Source organism: Gorilla gorilla, chromosome 11, assembly GCF_029281585.2.
Source record: "Gorilla gorilla gorilla isolate KB3781 chromosome 11, NHGRI_mGorGor1-v2.1_pri, whole genome shotgun sequence".
NCBI classification, from domain to species: Eukaryota; Metazoa; Chordata; class Mammalia; order Primates; family Hominidae; genus Gorilla; species Gorilla gorilla.
The window spans coordinates 114,227,148-114,245,927 of record NC_073235.2 but is presented as its reverse complement, the minus strand read 5'-3'; the positions used below and the strand labels follow the sequence as shown (position 1 = coordinate 114,245,927).

At 35.1% G+C, this 18,780-nt stretch overlaps 1 protein-coding gene across 6 annotated transcripts in view; it reads left to right on the top strand.

Moving 5' to 3' along the window:
* The window catches only part of ERBB4 (erb-b2 receptor tyrosine kinase 4), a 1,171,871-nt gene that overhangs the window by 910,400 nt on the left and 242,691 nt on the right, over window positions 1–18,780 (top strand). For all 6 annotated transcript variants that reach the window (XM_055379529.2, XM_019022670.4, XM_019022668.4 and 3 more), the window contains 3 exons: window positions 3,488–3,620; window positions 10,017–10,139; window positions 14,775–14,873. In XM_055379529.2, coding sequence (XP_055235504.1) covers window positions 3,488–3,620; window positions 10,017–10,139; window positions 14,775–14,873 — 355 coding nt within the window. The remainder of the gene's footprint in view (window positions 1–3,487; window positions 3,621–10,016; window positions 10,140–14,774; window positions 14,874–18,780) is intronic.

Genomic DNA, 18,780 nt, shown 5'->3' with positions numbered 1-18,780 from the left:
CCTCACATCCCGGAAGATGGGCGGCCAGGCGGAGACGCTCCTCACTTCCCAGACGGGGCGGCAGCCGGGCAGAGGCTGCAATCTCGGCACTTTGGGAGGCCAAGGCAGGCGGCTGGGAGGTGGTTGTAGCGGGCCGAGATCACGCCACTGCACTCCAGCCTGGGCACCATTGAGCACTGAGTTAACCAGACTCTGTCTGCAATCCCGGCACCTCGGGAGGCCGAGGCTGGCAGATCACTCGCGGTTAGGAGCTGGAGACCAGCCCGGCCAACGCAGCGAAACCCCGTCTCCACCAAAAAAATACGAAAACCAGTCAGGCGGGGTGGCGCGCGCCTGCAATCGCAGGCACTCGGCAGGCTGAGGCAGGAGAATCAGGCAGGGAGGTTGCAGTGAGCTGAGATGGCAGCAGTACCGTCCAGCTTCGGCTGGGCATCAGAGGGAGACCGTGGAAAGAGGGGAGAGGGGAGAGGGAGAGGGAGAGGGAGAGGGAGAGGGAGAGGGAGAGGGAGAGCTAAACTTTTAGACAATGATTTTTTCTTCTGCATTTTTCTTGAATTTAATAAACTTTTATTTCAAAAGGAATATAAATAGATCATAAAAAATTAGAAAATACAAATTAGCAAAAATAAGAGCACTGTATTCATACCACCCAGAGACAACTACTATTTAGTATATTATTTTATATTATTCCAGATCTATGCATCTGAGGATATATTTGTAGACATATATGAATATATATTTTTTCATATTGAAGTTCTACCGTTTGGAAACCGAATCTTTTCAGTTTATGGTGCAAGTCTTTGTGTTGCAGCAAATTATCTTCTCATCTACTATATAATTTATATTTAGATCTTTCAAGTTTTCCAAAAAGACTCTATAACTGGTTTGTCCAAACTATGATCTAATGCAGGAGTACATTTTATATCCAGTTGCTATGTCTATTAAGTCTTCTTAAGCTACATCAGCACCTTTTTCGTGATACTCAATTAATAAAAAGAACCTGAAAGTTGTCTTATGGAATATTCCCTCCTCTTGATTTTACTGGTTGCTTGTTTGTGGTTAATGATTTATGTTTCAAAAGTAAATTCTGTGGGAACAGGCAGAATTTGGCCTCTTATAATGTTCAATAAAACACTTATATATGATTTTTAAGTACAGAAATTTTAGTTCTTTATTCCTTCAGGTTGTTTGTACCTCTACCGTTCCTGCAGAGTGGTAAGAAAACAGTAAAGAAATTCAAGTAAACCAAAAATATTGCTGTGAGAAAATACTGAAGGTAAATTCTAACTATAAAACCAGAAATTACTGTCTTGAGTTTTTGAATGTCTTATTTTGATTACCATTACTTGCCTGTATAGTAATTATATGGCAATCGATCTCCACCAAAATAAGATAAAAGAGAGGTATTAGTTTCTTCTCCTGGAAGTTTGTTCTTAAAAAATAACAACAACAACAAACAAAGAAACAAACAAAAAACAAAATAGAGCGTTTTCTTTTCATATACAGTGACATTGACGTTTACATATATTTACATAAATATGTATACCACCTATTATTTTGCAAAATAAATAAGCAGAGAAAGTTTAGAGTTTGGTCTGAATCTACAATTAACGAAATGTTGGACATTAGTCTCAATTATACATAAATATTTTGCGATAAAAAATTGGACTGAGAAAACAAAAATACAACCCTTTCGATAACAGTGACTTGTCAGGGATATGTTAAGCATTTGAGCTAAAAATTATACCTTTGGTTGAAACATAAAATATTTCCTGAAATACATATTTAATTTGCATGATCAAAAATATGATCTTACACAAACAAAAACATATCACAATGATGAATTTTTGTCCATACTATAGTTTAATTTTCTCAGCAGAGATTTTTATATCTTTAGAAAATCCCATTTAGAAAAATCTAGCTGAATTATAGCAACATTTCGGTATACTATAGTACTTTGAACTGTCAGGAAACAACCTTTAGGATGAACTACCTTTTTAGATTTTTCTGCAGTTTTATATGACAATATAGCAGTCATAATCTTTAAAAGACATGATTTCATTTATAGAAGAAGTTACGCAGATTTTTTTTATGAGCTTTTTAAAATTTCAAGATTTTATTGAGGATCATCCACCATTAGTATTTCTGATCTATCTCTGAGCAGAAGTTTATTTAGCAAGAGAAAGTATTTTTTAAGAAAATGTAGTATAAGTTCTTTTAAAAATATAAATATAAGATATGAAATGCTTTATTATGGAAAGCATGAGCATGCAGGAAGTTCTTTTTTAGGTTTGATATCCATTGTGGCTTCATGGTCAAATATTTTTTAGGTAACACCTGTGTGTTTCATTCAAGATTATTTCCTATGGTATACAAAATTCATATGATTAAGAACTCTGACCACGGAAACTTCAGAGATACTGCTGTACTCTAGAGCAAGTTAAAAACCACAACTACTACTGTTTAAGCAAGGAAAAAATTAGCTAAGAAGTGATCAGTTTCAAAATTATATCTTTGCTAACAATACATTACAAAAACATTTTAAGAATGAAGATTTCCAATCAATCTCTTCTTAATCCCTTTTTGGTACTGTTTACCACTTTTTATGTAACGCTTCATGTGCAAACCTCTTTTATGAGTATATGATGCTGAGACACACTATTGATTCTAATACTCTTGTCATTATTGTGAAAACATGTCTGAACCAATTCTTTATCCTTCTCCTGACCTTTTTTCTACCAGAGTTGCCCTAGTCAGTGTTTCAAATAGCACTTTTGGCAATAATAACTCTCTTATTGGTACCCTTATACTCCAGAGGCATGGGGTTTCTATGTCTTCAGACCACTCATTTTTGCATTAGAGCAGTGCTTCCTAACTGGGGGTGATGTTGACAGATCTTTGGGAATGTCTGGAGACATTGTCATGACTAGAGGATGGGGGTGCTACTGGCATCTCAGGGATGGAAGCCAGGAATGCTACTAAACATCCTAAAATGCACAGGACACTTCGCGACAACAAACTGGTATTCAGCCTCAAATGTCAATAGTGCCACTGTTGTGAAAGCCTGCTTCAGAGAAATTACTGAAAATAAAATTACAAACCACAACAATATTGTTACAATGTATTTCCTGTTTATTCATATATAATAGAAAAATATTAAATGCGCCAACACCCATGTTTTGGCGTATGTTTTTCATACTGCTAGCAAGTTTTACATTTTTTTCATCAAATGGCATGTTGTGACTGTTCATCCTCAAAGATTAGTTGTACGTGCATGGTTTATTATTTGTAAAACACACAAAAACAACCATAGTTTTTACCGTGAGAAAGGTTTTGGTAGAGCAAAACCTAATGCACTTTTATATTTGCATTTCATCTAAATGACTAGATTTGTGAAATGTGGGTAATGTCTTGTACAACTGCTCTTTTCTCTTCCTCTGTCTTCTCTCTCTTCATACTTTTTTTTTTTTCTCATTCTGATTGTCAGAACTCCCCTGATTGCAGCTGGAGTAATTGGTGGGCTCTTCATTCTGGTCATTGTGGGTCTGACATTTGCTGTTTATGTTAGAAGGAAGAGCATCAAAAAGAAAAGAGCCTTGAGAAGATTCTTGGAAACAGAGGTGAGGTATTTCTTTCTCCTCTTCATGTGTTTGGGGATTTTCATCAGGTTTAGAAGGTTTAGATAATGTTCAATTATTTAATCCAAGTAAAATTCTGTTCAATGTCCTAATTAAGTTTTTTATTTTATAGTCCGTTAAACAAAGCTTGTGAAAAATCAGATTATGTTGTAAAAATAGTCAAGGCTTCAAGGGGGTAGATGGGAGTGGTCAAGAAAATTATTGTATTGGGGAAAGTATCTGTATTTTGTTTGTATGGTTGGGAGGATCCCATTAGCAAGCTCTGGTTAGAGGATATCTCAATAGCAGCAGATCTAGAAAATATCTGCATTGAAAATATCTCATTCTGTAGGTTGCCTGTTCACTCTGTTGGTAGTTTCTTTTGCTGTGCAGAAGCTCTTTAGTTTAATTAGATCCCATTTGTCAATTTTGGCTTTTGTTGCCATTGCTTTTGGTGTTTTAGACATGAAGTCCTTGCCCATGCCTATGTCCTGAATGGTATTGCCTAAGTTTTCTTCTAGGGTTTTTATGGTTTTAGGTCTAACATTTAAATCTTTAATCCATCTTGAATTAATTTTTGTATAAGGTGTAAGGAAGGGATCCAGTTTCAGCTTTCTACATATGGCTAGCCAGTTTTCCCAGCATCATTTATTAAATAGGGAATCGTTTCCCCATTTCTTGTTTTTGTCAGGTTTGTCAAAGATCAGATAGTTGTAGATATGCGGCATTATTTCTGAGGGCTCTGTTCTGTTCCATTGGTCTATATCTCTGTTTTGGTACCAGTACCATGCTGTTTGGGTTACCGCAGCCTTGTAGTGTAGTTTGAAGTCAGGTAGCATGATGCCTCCAGCTTTGTTCTTTTAGCTTAGGATTGACTTGGCAATGCGGGCTCTTTTTTGGTTCCATATGAATTTTAAAGTAGTTTTTTCCAATTCTGTGAAGAAAGTCATTGGTAGCTTGATGGGGATGGCATTGAATCTATAAATTACCTTGGGCAGTATGGCCATTTTCACGATATTGATTCTTCCTACCCATGAGCATGGAATGTTCTTCCATTTGTTTGTGTCCTCTTTTATTTCATTGAGCAGTGGTTTGTAGATCTCCTTGAAGAGGTCCTTCACGTCTCTTGTAAGTTGGATTCCTAGGTATTTTATTCTCTTTGAAGCAATTGTGAATGGGAGTTCACTCATGATTTGGCTCTGTGTTTGTCTGTTGTTGGTGTATAAGAATGCTTGTGATTTTTGCACATTGATTTTGTATCCTGAGACTTTGCTGAAGTTGCCTATCAGCTTAAGGAGATTTGGGGGCTGATACGATCGGGTTTTCTAGATATACAGTCATGTCATCTAAAAACAGGGACAAAATTTTTACAATCTACTCATCTGACAAAGGGCTAATATCCAGAATCTAAAATGAACTCAAACAAATTTACAAGAAAAAAACAAACAACCCCATCAAAAAGTGTGCAAAGGATATGAACAGACATTTCTCAAAAGAAGATATTTGTGCAGCCAAAAGACACATGAAAAAATGCTCATCATCATTGGCCATCAGAGAAATGCAAATCAAAACCACAATGAGATACCATCTCACACCAGTTAGAATGGCAATCATTAAAAAGTCAGGAAACAACAGGTGCTGGAGAGGATGTGGAGAAATAGGAACACTTTTACACTGTTGGTGGGACTGTAAACTAGTTCAACCATTGTGGAAGTCAGTGTGGCGATTCCTCAGCGATCTGGAACTAGAAATACCATTTGATCCAGCCATCCCATTACTGGGTATATACCCAAAGGATTATAAATCATGCTGCTATAAAGACACATGCACATGTATGTTTATTGTGGCACTATTCACAATAGCAAAGACTTGGAACCAAGCCAAATGTCCAGCAATGATAGACTGGATTAAGAAAATGTGGCACATATACACCATGGAATACTATGCAGCCATAAAAAATGATGAGTTCATGTTCTTTGTAGGGACATGGATGAAGCTGGAAACCATCATTCTCAGCAAACTATCGCAAGGACGAAAAAACCAAACACCACGTGTTCTCACTCATAGGTGGGAATTGAACAAGGAGAACACATGGACACAGGAAGGGGAACATCACACACCGGGGCCTGTTGTGGGGTGAGGGGAGGGGGGAGGGATAGCATTAGGAGATATACCTAATGTTAAATGATGAGTTAATGGGTGCAGCACGCCAACATGGCACATGTATACATATGTAACTAACCTGCACGTTGTGTACATGTACCCTAAAACTTAAAGTATAATAATTAAAAAAAAAAGAATATCTCAGTGGCAGATTTAGAAAAATGTTAGAAAGAGAGAGAATCTTTCTGTTTCAAAACAAAACTAACAGACAAGGAATGCATGTTTTAATTAGGATCATTAAATTAGTAGTCAATGATCTCATTATACCAGCAGTGAAAGACTAAGCTTACAGGATAAAACTTAGTGTTGTAATCACACAGACCTTACTACACAATTTATGGGATGCATTTAATATTATGCATGGTAGTTATTGTGAGTATGTAAATTACTCATAAATGATTATAATGTCTTTTATATTGCTACACTGAGTTCTCTAGCATAAAAGCAGATAGTTTTCATGGTACAGGATACAGGGAAGAAACAATTACAGAAGACTGTGAATTACCAGACCCTTCTCAACTTCCATCTTACCTTTCTCCTGATATACACATTTGTGCCTATCTAAACAATTCAGAGCAATTCTGTTGTGAGATAAGCTTATCCAACGTTTGTTGTTTTTCTCATTGTCAGTCTGACAATTTCACTTCTCCTTTGAACACTGACAGGAATGGGAGGAATGGGAATTTTAATTCATTCACACATTTTGCATACCGATAATGAATTAAATTTTAGCTCTTTTTACCCAGAAATCAAATCTAGATAGAAGTATCCTGTGAAAGTTTCTGGAAACTACCTTACAGCTGCTTCTAGGAAAACACTTTCTAGGGATTAAAGTTATCTGCAATTGGAATGAGCTGTCTCATGAATAGACATGTTCAAGCAAAATAAAGGTAGTCAATTACATACATGGGAAAACCTAATAGTGATTCCTACTTTAGCTGGAAGCTTATTGAAGAGCAATTTGATTACTTTCAATCTTGCACATGTGAATGAAAGTTTGGACACAACACATGTGCTTTGTGCTATGTATGTTTGCAATTTAGCTAGGATGCTGGAGACAGAGAGAATTCTTCCTCATGGCCAGCTTGAGGCAGTTGGTGAGAGAATTCTGGAAATGAAGTATTGTAAACTACAGTTGGAAAGGAAAGCTTGGAATAGCAGTGTACATTCAGGTGACTGCATAATGGAAGAGAAATTACCTTAACCACACACAGGGAAGGCTCACTGCCGTGAATAGAGTTGTGTTGCTTTATCTTGGTTTGTTTTTATAATGCAGTGCTTTATAAGAATGTCCTTCAAACCGTCATTTCCTTACTAAATAAACACACACTTACTGTTTTTGTTTTGTTTTGTTTTGTTTTTGGGACGGAGTCTTGCTCTGTAGCTCAGGCTGGAGTGCAGTGGCGCGATCTCGGCTCACTGCAAGCTCCGCCTCCTGGGTTCACGCCATTCTCCTGTCTCAGCCTCCCGAGTAGCTGGGACTACAGGCGCCCGCCAGCACGTCCGGCTCATTTTTTTGTATTTTTAGTAGAGACGGGGTTTCACAGTGTTAGCCAGGTTGGTCTCCATCTCCTGACCTCATGATCCGCCTGCCTCGGCCTCCCAAAGTGCTGGAATTACAGGCGTGAGCCACTGTGCCCGGCTCACTTACTGGTTTTATAAGCAGGTTCTGTTTTTATAGAAAATTATTCTTTAAGACTAAATTATTTTACATTTGGTGGTTAGATAATCGTAGAATCCCTATCTTTTTCTTAGTAAAAGAAAATATGATTTTCTACCACCATCTAAATAAAGGGGGAATTTTTAAGATAGTCAATTTAAATCTTTAAATACTGAAGCTAGAAATCTGCCTCAGAAGTGAACATTTGTTGAATCTTGATATATTGTTTGCATACACTTAAAGATGGTACACGTTCCTCAAATCATTTTGTTCCAGATTGTCTTTTTTATGTTACATGCATAAAACTACAAAACATATTTTTTCCACACATGCTTACTGAGATGCACTGTAAGCTTGATGCTTTGGTAGATGGTGTGATTCAAAAATATATTAATGAGACATGATCTCATCCCTTGAAGAGTAACAGATTTAGTGCTTACAATATGCCAGGCAATGTTCTAGAATTTTCCACATATGTTATCTCATTTCATCCTTTCTCAAGTTTCTAAGGTAATTATTGCTACACCTACTTCACAGATAAGAAATAAAGGTTTAGGAAGGGCAAATTGCTTCCTGTGAGTGGCAACACTGTCATATAAACCTCCAAATTTAAACCCATGTGTCTGTAAAATATATTAAATGATACAGAAACATGTTTTTGTGAAATATATTAAATGATACCCAAGAAAATTAAAGAAGACTAAAAAGCTCAGGTAGAACTGTGAAGTTTTCAAAATATGCAATTATTGCATGGTATATGCCAAGGCATATACACAATGTATATTTTATGTATATCTCGCCCAAAATGCTGAAGCCCCGTCCCAGTATTGTGTGTGATTTTATGTAACTTTTGTATATGATTTTTAAAAATGATTCGTAAGTTATTCATTATACATATAGCATATGTATCAAAATCTACCCAACAATTCCTATATGGTTGAGTTGCCTTCAAATGAAGGGAACTCAGTTGAGCAATCATTTTGAAATTTAACAAATAATTTAGTGATTCTTTCTGAGATTTTTAAAATGTGACTTGAATGCAGTTCTATGTTATCAAATTTACATTTATATAACTTAGATTTGAAAATGAAATTGAAGATGAGTTGTCAAACTCACAATTGAAGAGTTTGAAGATAACCTAAGTTTATTGGCAATTTTTTATTACGTTCTTCCTTAAATTCTTGCTATAGCTACATTTACCTTCAATCAAGAATCTTCCACTAATTAAGTAGGCCGTTACTTTCACAGAAGCGTGGTAATTCATACCCAAGCTGCAGGGCCACAGTGCACTTAGCTTTGTAAATAGAGATTTTGAAATACTGTGGTGGGTTCAAGACAATTTGAGTAGTAGTGCCCTTTGATTATTATGCTGGAAAAATAAAAGAGACTACTTGTAAAGTTTAGTTCCTTAATTTAACTTTTAAAAGACAAAGAAACTCCTATTTCTTGCACTTGCCCTTTTACTCATACATAGATAAAAACCTAAAATTTTAACATAGGATAAAGGCTTTTTGGTACCCAGAGCCTCTCTTAGACATACATTTTTTTTTCTCACATATGCCAGTGATTGGCACACATGCACATACTTGCCCCGTTCTCATTCATTCCCCCTAACTGAATCACAACGTAATGATGACGTCTAAAACTATCAGCCTAATTTTACTACTTTGGCCACACCCAGCCCACCCTGTGATTAGGTAGGTTTCCCACCGTACTCTCACCCTTCTGACCAGTCCCACTCCCTGTTGTATTCTGCTATATTTCTTCCTCCTCCTCCCTCTTGCTGTGCCCAAGCTGCTTTTCACAGTGGCCCTCCCAATACCAACCCATTTTCATTATGTCAAGACTTAGACATCTCAAGACTTGATTTAAAGTGTACATTCTTTAGGAAGGCAAAACTAGTGAGCCTCACTCCCCAGTAGTTGTTTGATGCCTTGCATTTCGTAGCATTCACTTATGATCCAGAATCAAATCATAGAATTTTAGAACTATTGATCTAACAGGTTAACTTGGGCCTTGGTACTGAAAATGTGTTCGAGGATCACCATGGCACCTAGGCATCCCTTAGAGTTCTATGCAAATGCAAACATTTCAGGCCTACTCCAGACTTGCTGAACCGGGACCTATATTTAACAAGAACTTGAGGTAATTCAGATGTACACTAAAGTTTTAACAGCACTGTCCTAGGGTTTTGGCATTGTGCGTTTTTTTCCCCTCTCCTCTGACACATTTGTCCTGGCTTCCCAGGTATATTTTAAGCTCTAAGAAGGCAGCATTTCCTTCTTTAATGCATCAAATCTTGTAGCCTAGTATGCCTCAAGGTAGGTGCACATTTGTTACTTGTGTTTGCCCTGACAAAGAGCAGGAGAAGAGAAAGGACAGGGTCTGAAAGAATGCATAAATGTGTCAGGGAATGGTGAGTGGTGCATATTACAAAGGTATTGGTTGTCAAGGCAAACCATGTTTGTGTGTTTTTGCTTTGTAAGAAAGAGAACCAAAGAGAGAGAGAGAGAGAGAGAGAGAGAGAGGACTGACTATTGGATTAAAAGTATAACCTTCTTCTTTCCGCTTTGCAGTTGGTGGAACCATTAACTCCCAGTGGCACAGCACCCAATCAAGCTCAACTTCGTATTTTGAAAGAAACTGAGCTGAAGAGGGTGAAAGTCCTTGGCTCAGGTGCTTTTGGAACGGTTTATAAAGTAAGTAAAAAACAACGCATATCGTTAGTTAAGTTTTGTTTTAGACGTTTAGAAAATAATAGCCAATGGAGTTATTACTTTAGAAAACCTAATTTTCTTAAAATATTCAGAAAGGAAGACTTTTATAATATTGAGAAGTTGCTGCACAAATGAATTCATTAATTTTTATTGAATGAGCTGGGACGGATACAGTCTTGAGAGAAAAGCAAGAAACTCTGATACAAAGCCAAGTATAGTTTTCTTCTTAATACCTTTCTGAGCCCCTTATGTCATATTCCTTTTGGCAAATTTCTATTTTTATCCAACTAGCAAGCCCCAACCCATTTTCCATTACCCCTAGACAGTGCTCCATGAACCCCAGACATGCCTGGCAGTATACCATAATCCTTTATTCTTTTTTTCTTCTGCTTTTTTATCCAAAGCCTCTCCATCAGGACCCTAGTAGCTGCTCATTTTAGAATCCATTCAAATATGCTGATGTCTTAATAGGTTGGAACTAGTTTCTAAATCATTTTTTGCCTACCTGGTTACATTTATGATTTTGTAAGTAATTTCCATGGTTTTGATGTCTTTGTTATCATAAGCAAACTAAAAATGTGACATTATATGCAAAATTGAGGTCAGATAGGAAGAAAAGATGACATCATGTGTTTTCAATAAGAGATATTTCTGGAAAGGAAAAGCTCAAATGATGGCTTGTGTATATTTACTTATTTGCCTTAATTACATGACCAATTCAGAGGCTAGGCCCAAGATTAATTGTGGTGAAATTTATTTTAATGGTAAATAACAAGATTAAGAAACTCTTCTGGGCGAATGCTGAATTATTCTTGTAATATCCATTACTACAATTCCCAAAAGTTACTTTGGCATTATATATATATATATATATTTTTTTTTTTTTTTTTTTTTTTGAGATGGAGTCTCACTCTGTTGGCCAGGCTGTAGTGCAATGGTGTGATCTCCACTCACTGCACCCTCCTCCTCCCAGGTTCCAGCTACCCTCCTGCCTTAGCCTCCCCAGTAGCTGGGATTACAGGCACTCACCACCATGCCTGGCTAATTTTTGTATTTTTAATACAGATGAGGTTTCACCATGTTGGCCAGGCTGGTCTCGAACTCCTGACAAGTGATCCACCCGCCTTGGCTTCCCAAAGTGCTAGGATTATAGGGATGAGCCACCGTGCCCAGCTGGCATTTAATGTATTTCTTAAAGCTATGTGTAAGCCTACATTTTACAAACATATCTGTTAAAGTTAATTGGATCTTAGAAATGTTGCATTTTGAAATATTCATTTTTTTCTATTTAAAACAGATTTAACAAAAAATATTAATAATTAGAATATAAACCTTAATTTTTCTCTCCTAGTGCTCCAAAATAATCTAATATCCTTAAAATAAAACTTGTATTCTAAGGTCAAAATGCAGAAGTTTTCTAATCTTTTAGTATGCATATTTTATTCAATTAAATTTGATCTTAATTTGACATAAATTTGAGTACCTACTTTGCATAGGCAGTGTTCTAGGCTGACTTGATGCCTTTTCTAATCTTCAGATTTGGTATATGTTCAAAGAAACAAATGTTTCTGTTTCTCAATTTAGATTGTGCTAGAAAAAAACAGACTCAGACTGTATCATTTTATATCCTTAAAATTTGTATCTATTTACTGCAGTTGTATTTACATCTTTAATAATTTTAATCTGTACTCATTTCTACAATAAAATATCAACAAATTATGTGGATAATAAATGTAGAGTCCTAAATTGCAGTCTTGATTATTTAAACTGACGAATTGAAAGTACTGCTGTGAATTTGATCCATATTGACAATCATTCTGGATCACTTAGCTATGTCATAAATTCCCATTCTAATGATTGATTCCAGGATTTTTCCCCACCTGAATTATCTAGTAAATGCTACAATTCTCCGTATTCACAGATGTAACTGAAGGTTTCTGTGCTGAACCATAGGACAAGTCAGTAGAAAAATATTAGGGCTTCCTGCCTGTTACCAATTCTGCATGTGACATTGACAAAATTTAAAGCAAGTAGGCAAATTTATGTGTTTATGAAGAACAGAAATAGGGAGAAAAAAAGAGATAAATGGAAAAACTTAAATGTATTATAATATACTTCCATTTTTAAGATAACTCAATCTTGGATTGTTCCTAGAGTATAATCACTCCTATATTTTTAAAGATAATGTGGTCTGTAAATTAAATTTTATTTTAAACCTTGGATACCCTATAACTCAAGACTAAACACTATCTAATGTCCTCAGCAGAGAAAAATGTTACCCATTTAAGCATTTAATAATAAAGCTGTATTAACTTGTATTAAGAGCATTTATTTGTCTATTGTGCATGAATGTTTTACCTTAATTGAAATTACTTGTAATGAAAGTTTATTGGAAATTTCATAAGTTTTTTTGAATTATATGCCTGAAGTGTCTATGGTTGACTCTAAGTTTTAATCAATAGATCAGTTGTTATGAAGACATACTGTCTTAAACTATAAAGGATTATTCTTGACCATAGAAATGCAAATTGGCTTAACCAATTTTTTGATTTTTTTCTCCTAATTAGAAATATTCTCTGTTTAAGTATAAAGATTAGGACCAATATCATGTGTATCAGATAGTAAAATTTTTAACTAGTCAGTCCCAGAAAATAGTGAAATAATGAATGAAATAATGAAAAAAATGAATAATTTAATAAATATTTATTTTAAAAAGAAGTATAAAATACTTTACATTGAATTTATATTCTTATTTTATTTTATTTATGTATTTATTCTTGAGACAGGGTCTTGCTCTGTAGGCCAGGGTGGAGAGCAGTGGTTTAATCACAGTTCACCGTAGCCTCAACCTCCTGGGCTCAAACCATCCTCCCACCTCAACCTCCTGAGTAGCTGGGACCACAGGCATGTGCCAGCACACTCAGCTCATTTTTAAATTGTTTTATTTTTAGTAGAGTTGGAATGTCTCTATGTTGCCTATGCTGGTCTTGAACTCCTGAGCTCAAGAGACCCTCCTGCCTCAGTCTCCCAAAGTGGTGGGATGAGCCACCATGCCTGGCCTGTATTATTTTAAAACTACACTTTGGGGATACTTTAATAGTGATGCCATGTCTTTATAAAGTAATCTTCTCTGTGGTTACTTTATTGAATAATGAATAATAAGCCTGTTTTCCACCCTAGATAACATCAGTGAGAAAATGCAGCCTTTGAGTATTGGGCTTTTTTCTTTTTTCTGTTTCTGCTTTATTTTTTTTAAATTTTTTGCAAGGAACTTGGCTTATTATTTTGTATTTGACACATAGATTTCCCCATTCATTCTGCCTAGGAAGAATGCAACCATAAATTCACTTTCTAAAAGTTAAAATCTTTTATTTTCTTTATTATTGTTACTATGTTTTAAAATAATTCTTGTGTTCAGGTCTCCTGATCATACTGCAACTTTGAGTAACACAAATACATATGTTGTAGCATAAAAGTCCAAAGTGAAAAACTTTTTGAATTTTTTTTCTTTATGACTAAAACTAGCTGATATTAAGAAAGACAGGAAGTAAAGATGTTTTGTTCAGGAATAACAAACTATTATTTTTCATTCTTTCATTTTAATGTTAAAAATCTTATAAGAAATATTTTCTGATGTCAGGGCTAAGAAGCTAAAATTTGAGATTTTTCAGTTTTTGTCCTCATGATCTCATATTTGCTTTTGCGTTCATTTGGGAAAATACACCTTTTAAAATGTATTCTTATACAACCTCTGCATCCTTGTATGTCTTATCAAAATCATTGTCCTCATTCAAATGCTATAATTCACTTTACCCAGAAATGCTATTGTTTAGCTTAATGTTGTATTTCACTCAAACTCTACCAACTTTATACTTTCCCAAGGGATAAATCCTGTTCAGATATTATAATTATATTTTGATAGGAAAAGAGAACTAACAACGGCCAATATAAATATTTTATATTTCTTCAGAGATAATAAAATTCCCTCACACACACACATACACATGCTTTAATAATGTAGACAAATTAATATGTGCTCAATATCTCCTAGCACTTGCCTTTGAAAAATGAATCTTAAATATGCATTCTTGAAAATTGATTCGTAAATGAATCTGAACTTGAAGAACATGAGAATATGCTTTTTTAATTGTTTTTCTTGCTGCTGAATATTTAGATAATATTCAGCCTGAGAAGAACCTCTAACATTCCTTAGCCCAGTCTTCTGAATTACAGATGATACAACTGAGCTTCAAAAAGTAGAGCAACCATCTCAAAAAGTCGATGATACCATCCAAATCAGATATTCTTTTGCTATCCTATTTCCATGCTGTCTTCACTATTCAAAGCCTTTTTCATGCACACAAGTAGAATTTGACAGTAGTGTAAACATCTTGAAAGCAGGATATATATTCTATATTCTATATATGTAATCATGTATATGAGCATCATCCTCAGATAATGAAAGCAGACAACAAAGTTGCAGAGTAACTTGTAACATGTAACAGGTGCTAAATAAACGTTTGTTGATTGAATGTTATAATATCAAACTTCTAAGTTACTTTGTAAGAACTTAATAGGTTGAGGTGTCATATTTAATGTAAATTTTTTTCCCCAAAGGGTATTTGGGTACCTGAAGGAGAAACTGTGAAGATTCCTGTGGCTATTAAGATTCTTAATGAGACAACTGGTCCCAAGGCAAATGTGGAGTTCATGGATGTAAGTACAGACACCCAGGCAATCACATTTTTCTCCATTATCAAATAGCCTGCTTAGATAATTAAAGCAAAACAAAACCAAAACTCCACAACTTACAAATTTCTCCTATGGAAATGTTATAGTCTTATAATTAAAGACATTTCTAAGACCAATTCACGTTGTATTATACTTTTTAGATCACTTTTGTTTCACAACTGTCTGCCTAGATAGGTCACTAGAACTTGCCTTTAGAGTTTGAAGATGTTTACAGTCCCCAAGGTGAATTATCTACATTGATTCAGACATGTAATGTTCTTAAATTTTCTTGTTAAATATAACCAAATAGCCCTCCAGTGAGAGCAATACATAATTTCAACGGAAAACCAATTGCATTTAATAACCAAAGCTCATGTGTATATTTCTTAAAATTAGTTGCACTAAAGAGTGTTAGAAAGACTATGTGGTTGTGGTAATAAGTCACTAATATTTACAAAGTATTTACTAAGTGCCAAACACTGTTACAAATAATTCACAAATAATAATTTACTTATTCCTCAAAATATGACAGACCAAGAACCTGGGGTTAACCCAAGGTTACCCCAAGGTTAGAAAGTTAGAAAATGGCAGGTCTAGACTTTGAGTTCAGGAAGCCAAGCTTGAGTAGGTATCAGTAAACTTTTTTTTATAAGGCTGGATTATAGTCAGGCTTTTATATGCTATGTGTTCTCTGTGGCAGCAACTCAACTCTGCTCTTTTTGGTAGGAAAGCAGCCATAGATAATTAAAGCAAAACCAAACAAAAAAAACACTAATGCAAATGGGTGTGACTGTGTTCCAATAAAACTTTTTATTTACATAAATAAGCTGCAGGCCAGATGTTGCCTAAGGGGAAAGCAGGGGCTAAAATTGATAATTTGAAAAATTAACCATACTGTTTTATTTTATTATGGTTATGATCTATTTAGTTGAAAACATCAATCAAGATTAGTTTCTATAGCAAGTTAGTCTCTGTTAAATTTAAATTAAGAACCTACCTGAGTCAGGTAATTACCCCTTGACATTTATTTTTTTAATTCAAATTCAGAAGAAAAGACTCTATGGGTTAAAAAACTCCAACTATAGAATAATAACAGACCTCTAAAGAGTAAAAAAGTACTTTTTAAGGTCAATCAGAACTTTAAGATTTCCCCTAGCAAAAATTGTAGATTTGAACCGGTCAGCAAATTTCAGAGTAGGATGGAATAAAATTATGTATTTATCATGCTGTTATTTTTTCACATTCAATACAAGACATCTTGCCAGGGGTTCTATCAAAGACCATATATGTTCTTTCTCTATCTTTTAGCATAATGTCTTGAGTAATAAGAATGATTTCTATTTTCAAATGACCTTCATATGAAAAATGATGCAAGCATATGCACTCTGATTTTTTTAAAAGATGGATTGCTGTATATCTCTATCCAGTTTCTCTTGTAAGCTCCTTTACAAGTTTTACAGGAGCTGTCTTTGACCTTGAATAATTTATTTATGTATAATGCTAACTACTTTATATAAAACTACTTTCAGCCTAACTTATTATTGGTTCTCATATAGTAGGTTGATAATCAGCCTGTACAAACCAGCTTTTCAGATTGGTTGGTTTCATGCCTTACCAGTTGCTAAATATTTTAAATATCACCTTGTTGCATATCTACCGGCATCTATATAACAGTAAGGCCAAAAACTAAATATTGTTTCTTTCTTCAGTTCTCTAAAGTTTCTGACACACCACTGCTACATGTCCTGGCTCATATATTAAAATTTAAAACTGAAGCCTTTTTCAGTGATATGCCAATTATTCAATTTGATCTTGATCATAGCTATAAATTTGTGAAGGGAAATTTTTTAAAAAGTAGAAGTTATAAAGGAAAATTACAAAGAGTAGAAACAGTATAGGTTAATTTATAAAACTGGTAGAAAAAAATCTTGCCAGCCTAGACTACAGCCAAAGCTGAAATTCACGAGAATGCTAATAATCTCTGCTGGAGGCTTGAACAGACATTTTTGTCATATTTCCATGGAAACAGACTGGCAAAAGGGGGTTAAGAGGCTACAAAATAATCACACCTAAGAAAAAAGCTCTAAAATCCTCATCATGATTTTGAATGATTATTTGAAAGCTCCTAACCCCATCCATTTTTTTTCTTGGTCTGATGTATATTCCCATGGAAACAAGAGTGGAGATGGCAGCTTGAAGTCTTAGATTTCTGCTGAATTTTAGATGAGGCTCTGATTGAGCCATGAAAGGAGTCATTTTCCTAGATGGTTGATGGATTTGGTAACCAACAGATTCAGAAGACTCTGTTCTCTTTAAAAGTCAAAAAAAGTTAAGGAAAATATTTTGACTGTGCCTTTTCTCTTGTGGATAGATGCTGGAAGATTAACAGATTGATGGACAGCTATCAGCAGAGTTTAATAAGTACCAGGCAGAAACATGTCCTACTATTTTCGAGACTTCTTTCAAAACATTAGAAGGATAGCATCACAATGATTAAAATGCAGTTTAACTGGCAACGTCAACGGTGAATTTAGTATCTAATGCAGGCTGCTCTAATTTTAACATAAACATAAGCCTATATTTCATACCTACATTTTTAGCTCATTGGTTATGTGTGTAGATCATTATAAAAGTATTTGAATAACAAACCACAAAAAAGAGGTAGGTTCAAGAAAAATTATTTGTAATTTGAATCTAAGGGTTGAGTTGAAATTATAAATATTCCAGAGTTACTTGGTTAAAAGTAATAAGTTTAACTTGTGTTAGTTTGGGTTCTTACAGATGCAGAAGCTACCCTTGAAATAAGAATGTGAAAGTCATTTATTTTGGAGGTGAAGGACTCTTCAATGGGGGAGTTTAGAAATAAGACAGGAGAACTAATAAAGCTAGCTGCCGTTGTAAGTGACTGGAGCTTCTTTTCACTGGAGAGACTGGCAGCCAGTGTAGGACATACACCTCAAAATTATCCCACTCAAGGGTTAAGGGAGCTGAGGGTGTAGAGCTGCTGGGAAAGAGCCACACTTCACCCCCTACATATCCTTCCAGCCAAGGATGGAAAAATAGGCTCAGTGGAAAGAGAAAGCTGTCAAGCAAAGAAAGGTGGGTGGGGGTCATCTGGTATAACACTGTGGTAGAGTGTTCCAGGGATAACTTTCAAGCTAAATAAGATCTGCTGCAACCATGTTTCTGCAAACTAGTGTATGTGCATATTTGTATTTGTATGCTTGTTTGTACAATTCTTCAGGGGAAAAAAGCTTTCAAAGACAATGGAAATTGCACAATCTTATTAATCATTAGACTCCCTTTTCTCCACTCTAACTTTATGCTTGAAATAGAATATTCTAGATTCAATAACCACTACTCTATTCATCACATATAGCTGTGCTTTACTGGTTATTATAATAAATAACACAAATGTAGCAACTTAATACTCAAAATTTATCACCACAATGAAACTTCTATTGATATTCAAGGGTAAAGGAGAGGACTTTTATATTTTCTTAGAATTTTTACCGTAGGCAAAAAATAAATAAGGGGCAGTTTGTGTTCTATTAAATGCTACACTAAAAGCAAGAGAAGGAGAGTTTGGTCACCCAGGGCTGTTACTCTGCTCACCTGAATATGTCTAATGGATTCATAATGACAATAATAACACACTGCTAGTGAATGACCAGTACATTCTTCATTCCCACAAAGAAAGATCATATTGAACAACATTAAGAAAATGACTCTAAAGGCGCACCTTCACAAGGATACCTGCATTTACACGTGCTCCTAGTTCTTGTTTCAGATAGAACCATTTCATAGGGAAAATGCAGGTTTTTTTGTTGTTTTTTGTTTTCTTTTTTTTTTTTAATCCACAAAATGGTGCAGAACACATACATAAGAAATG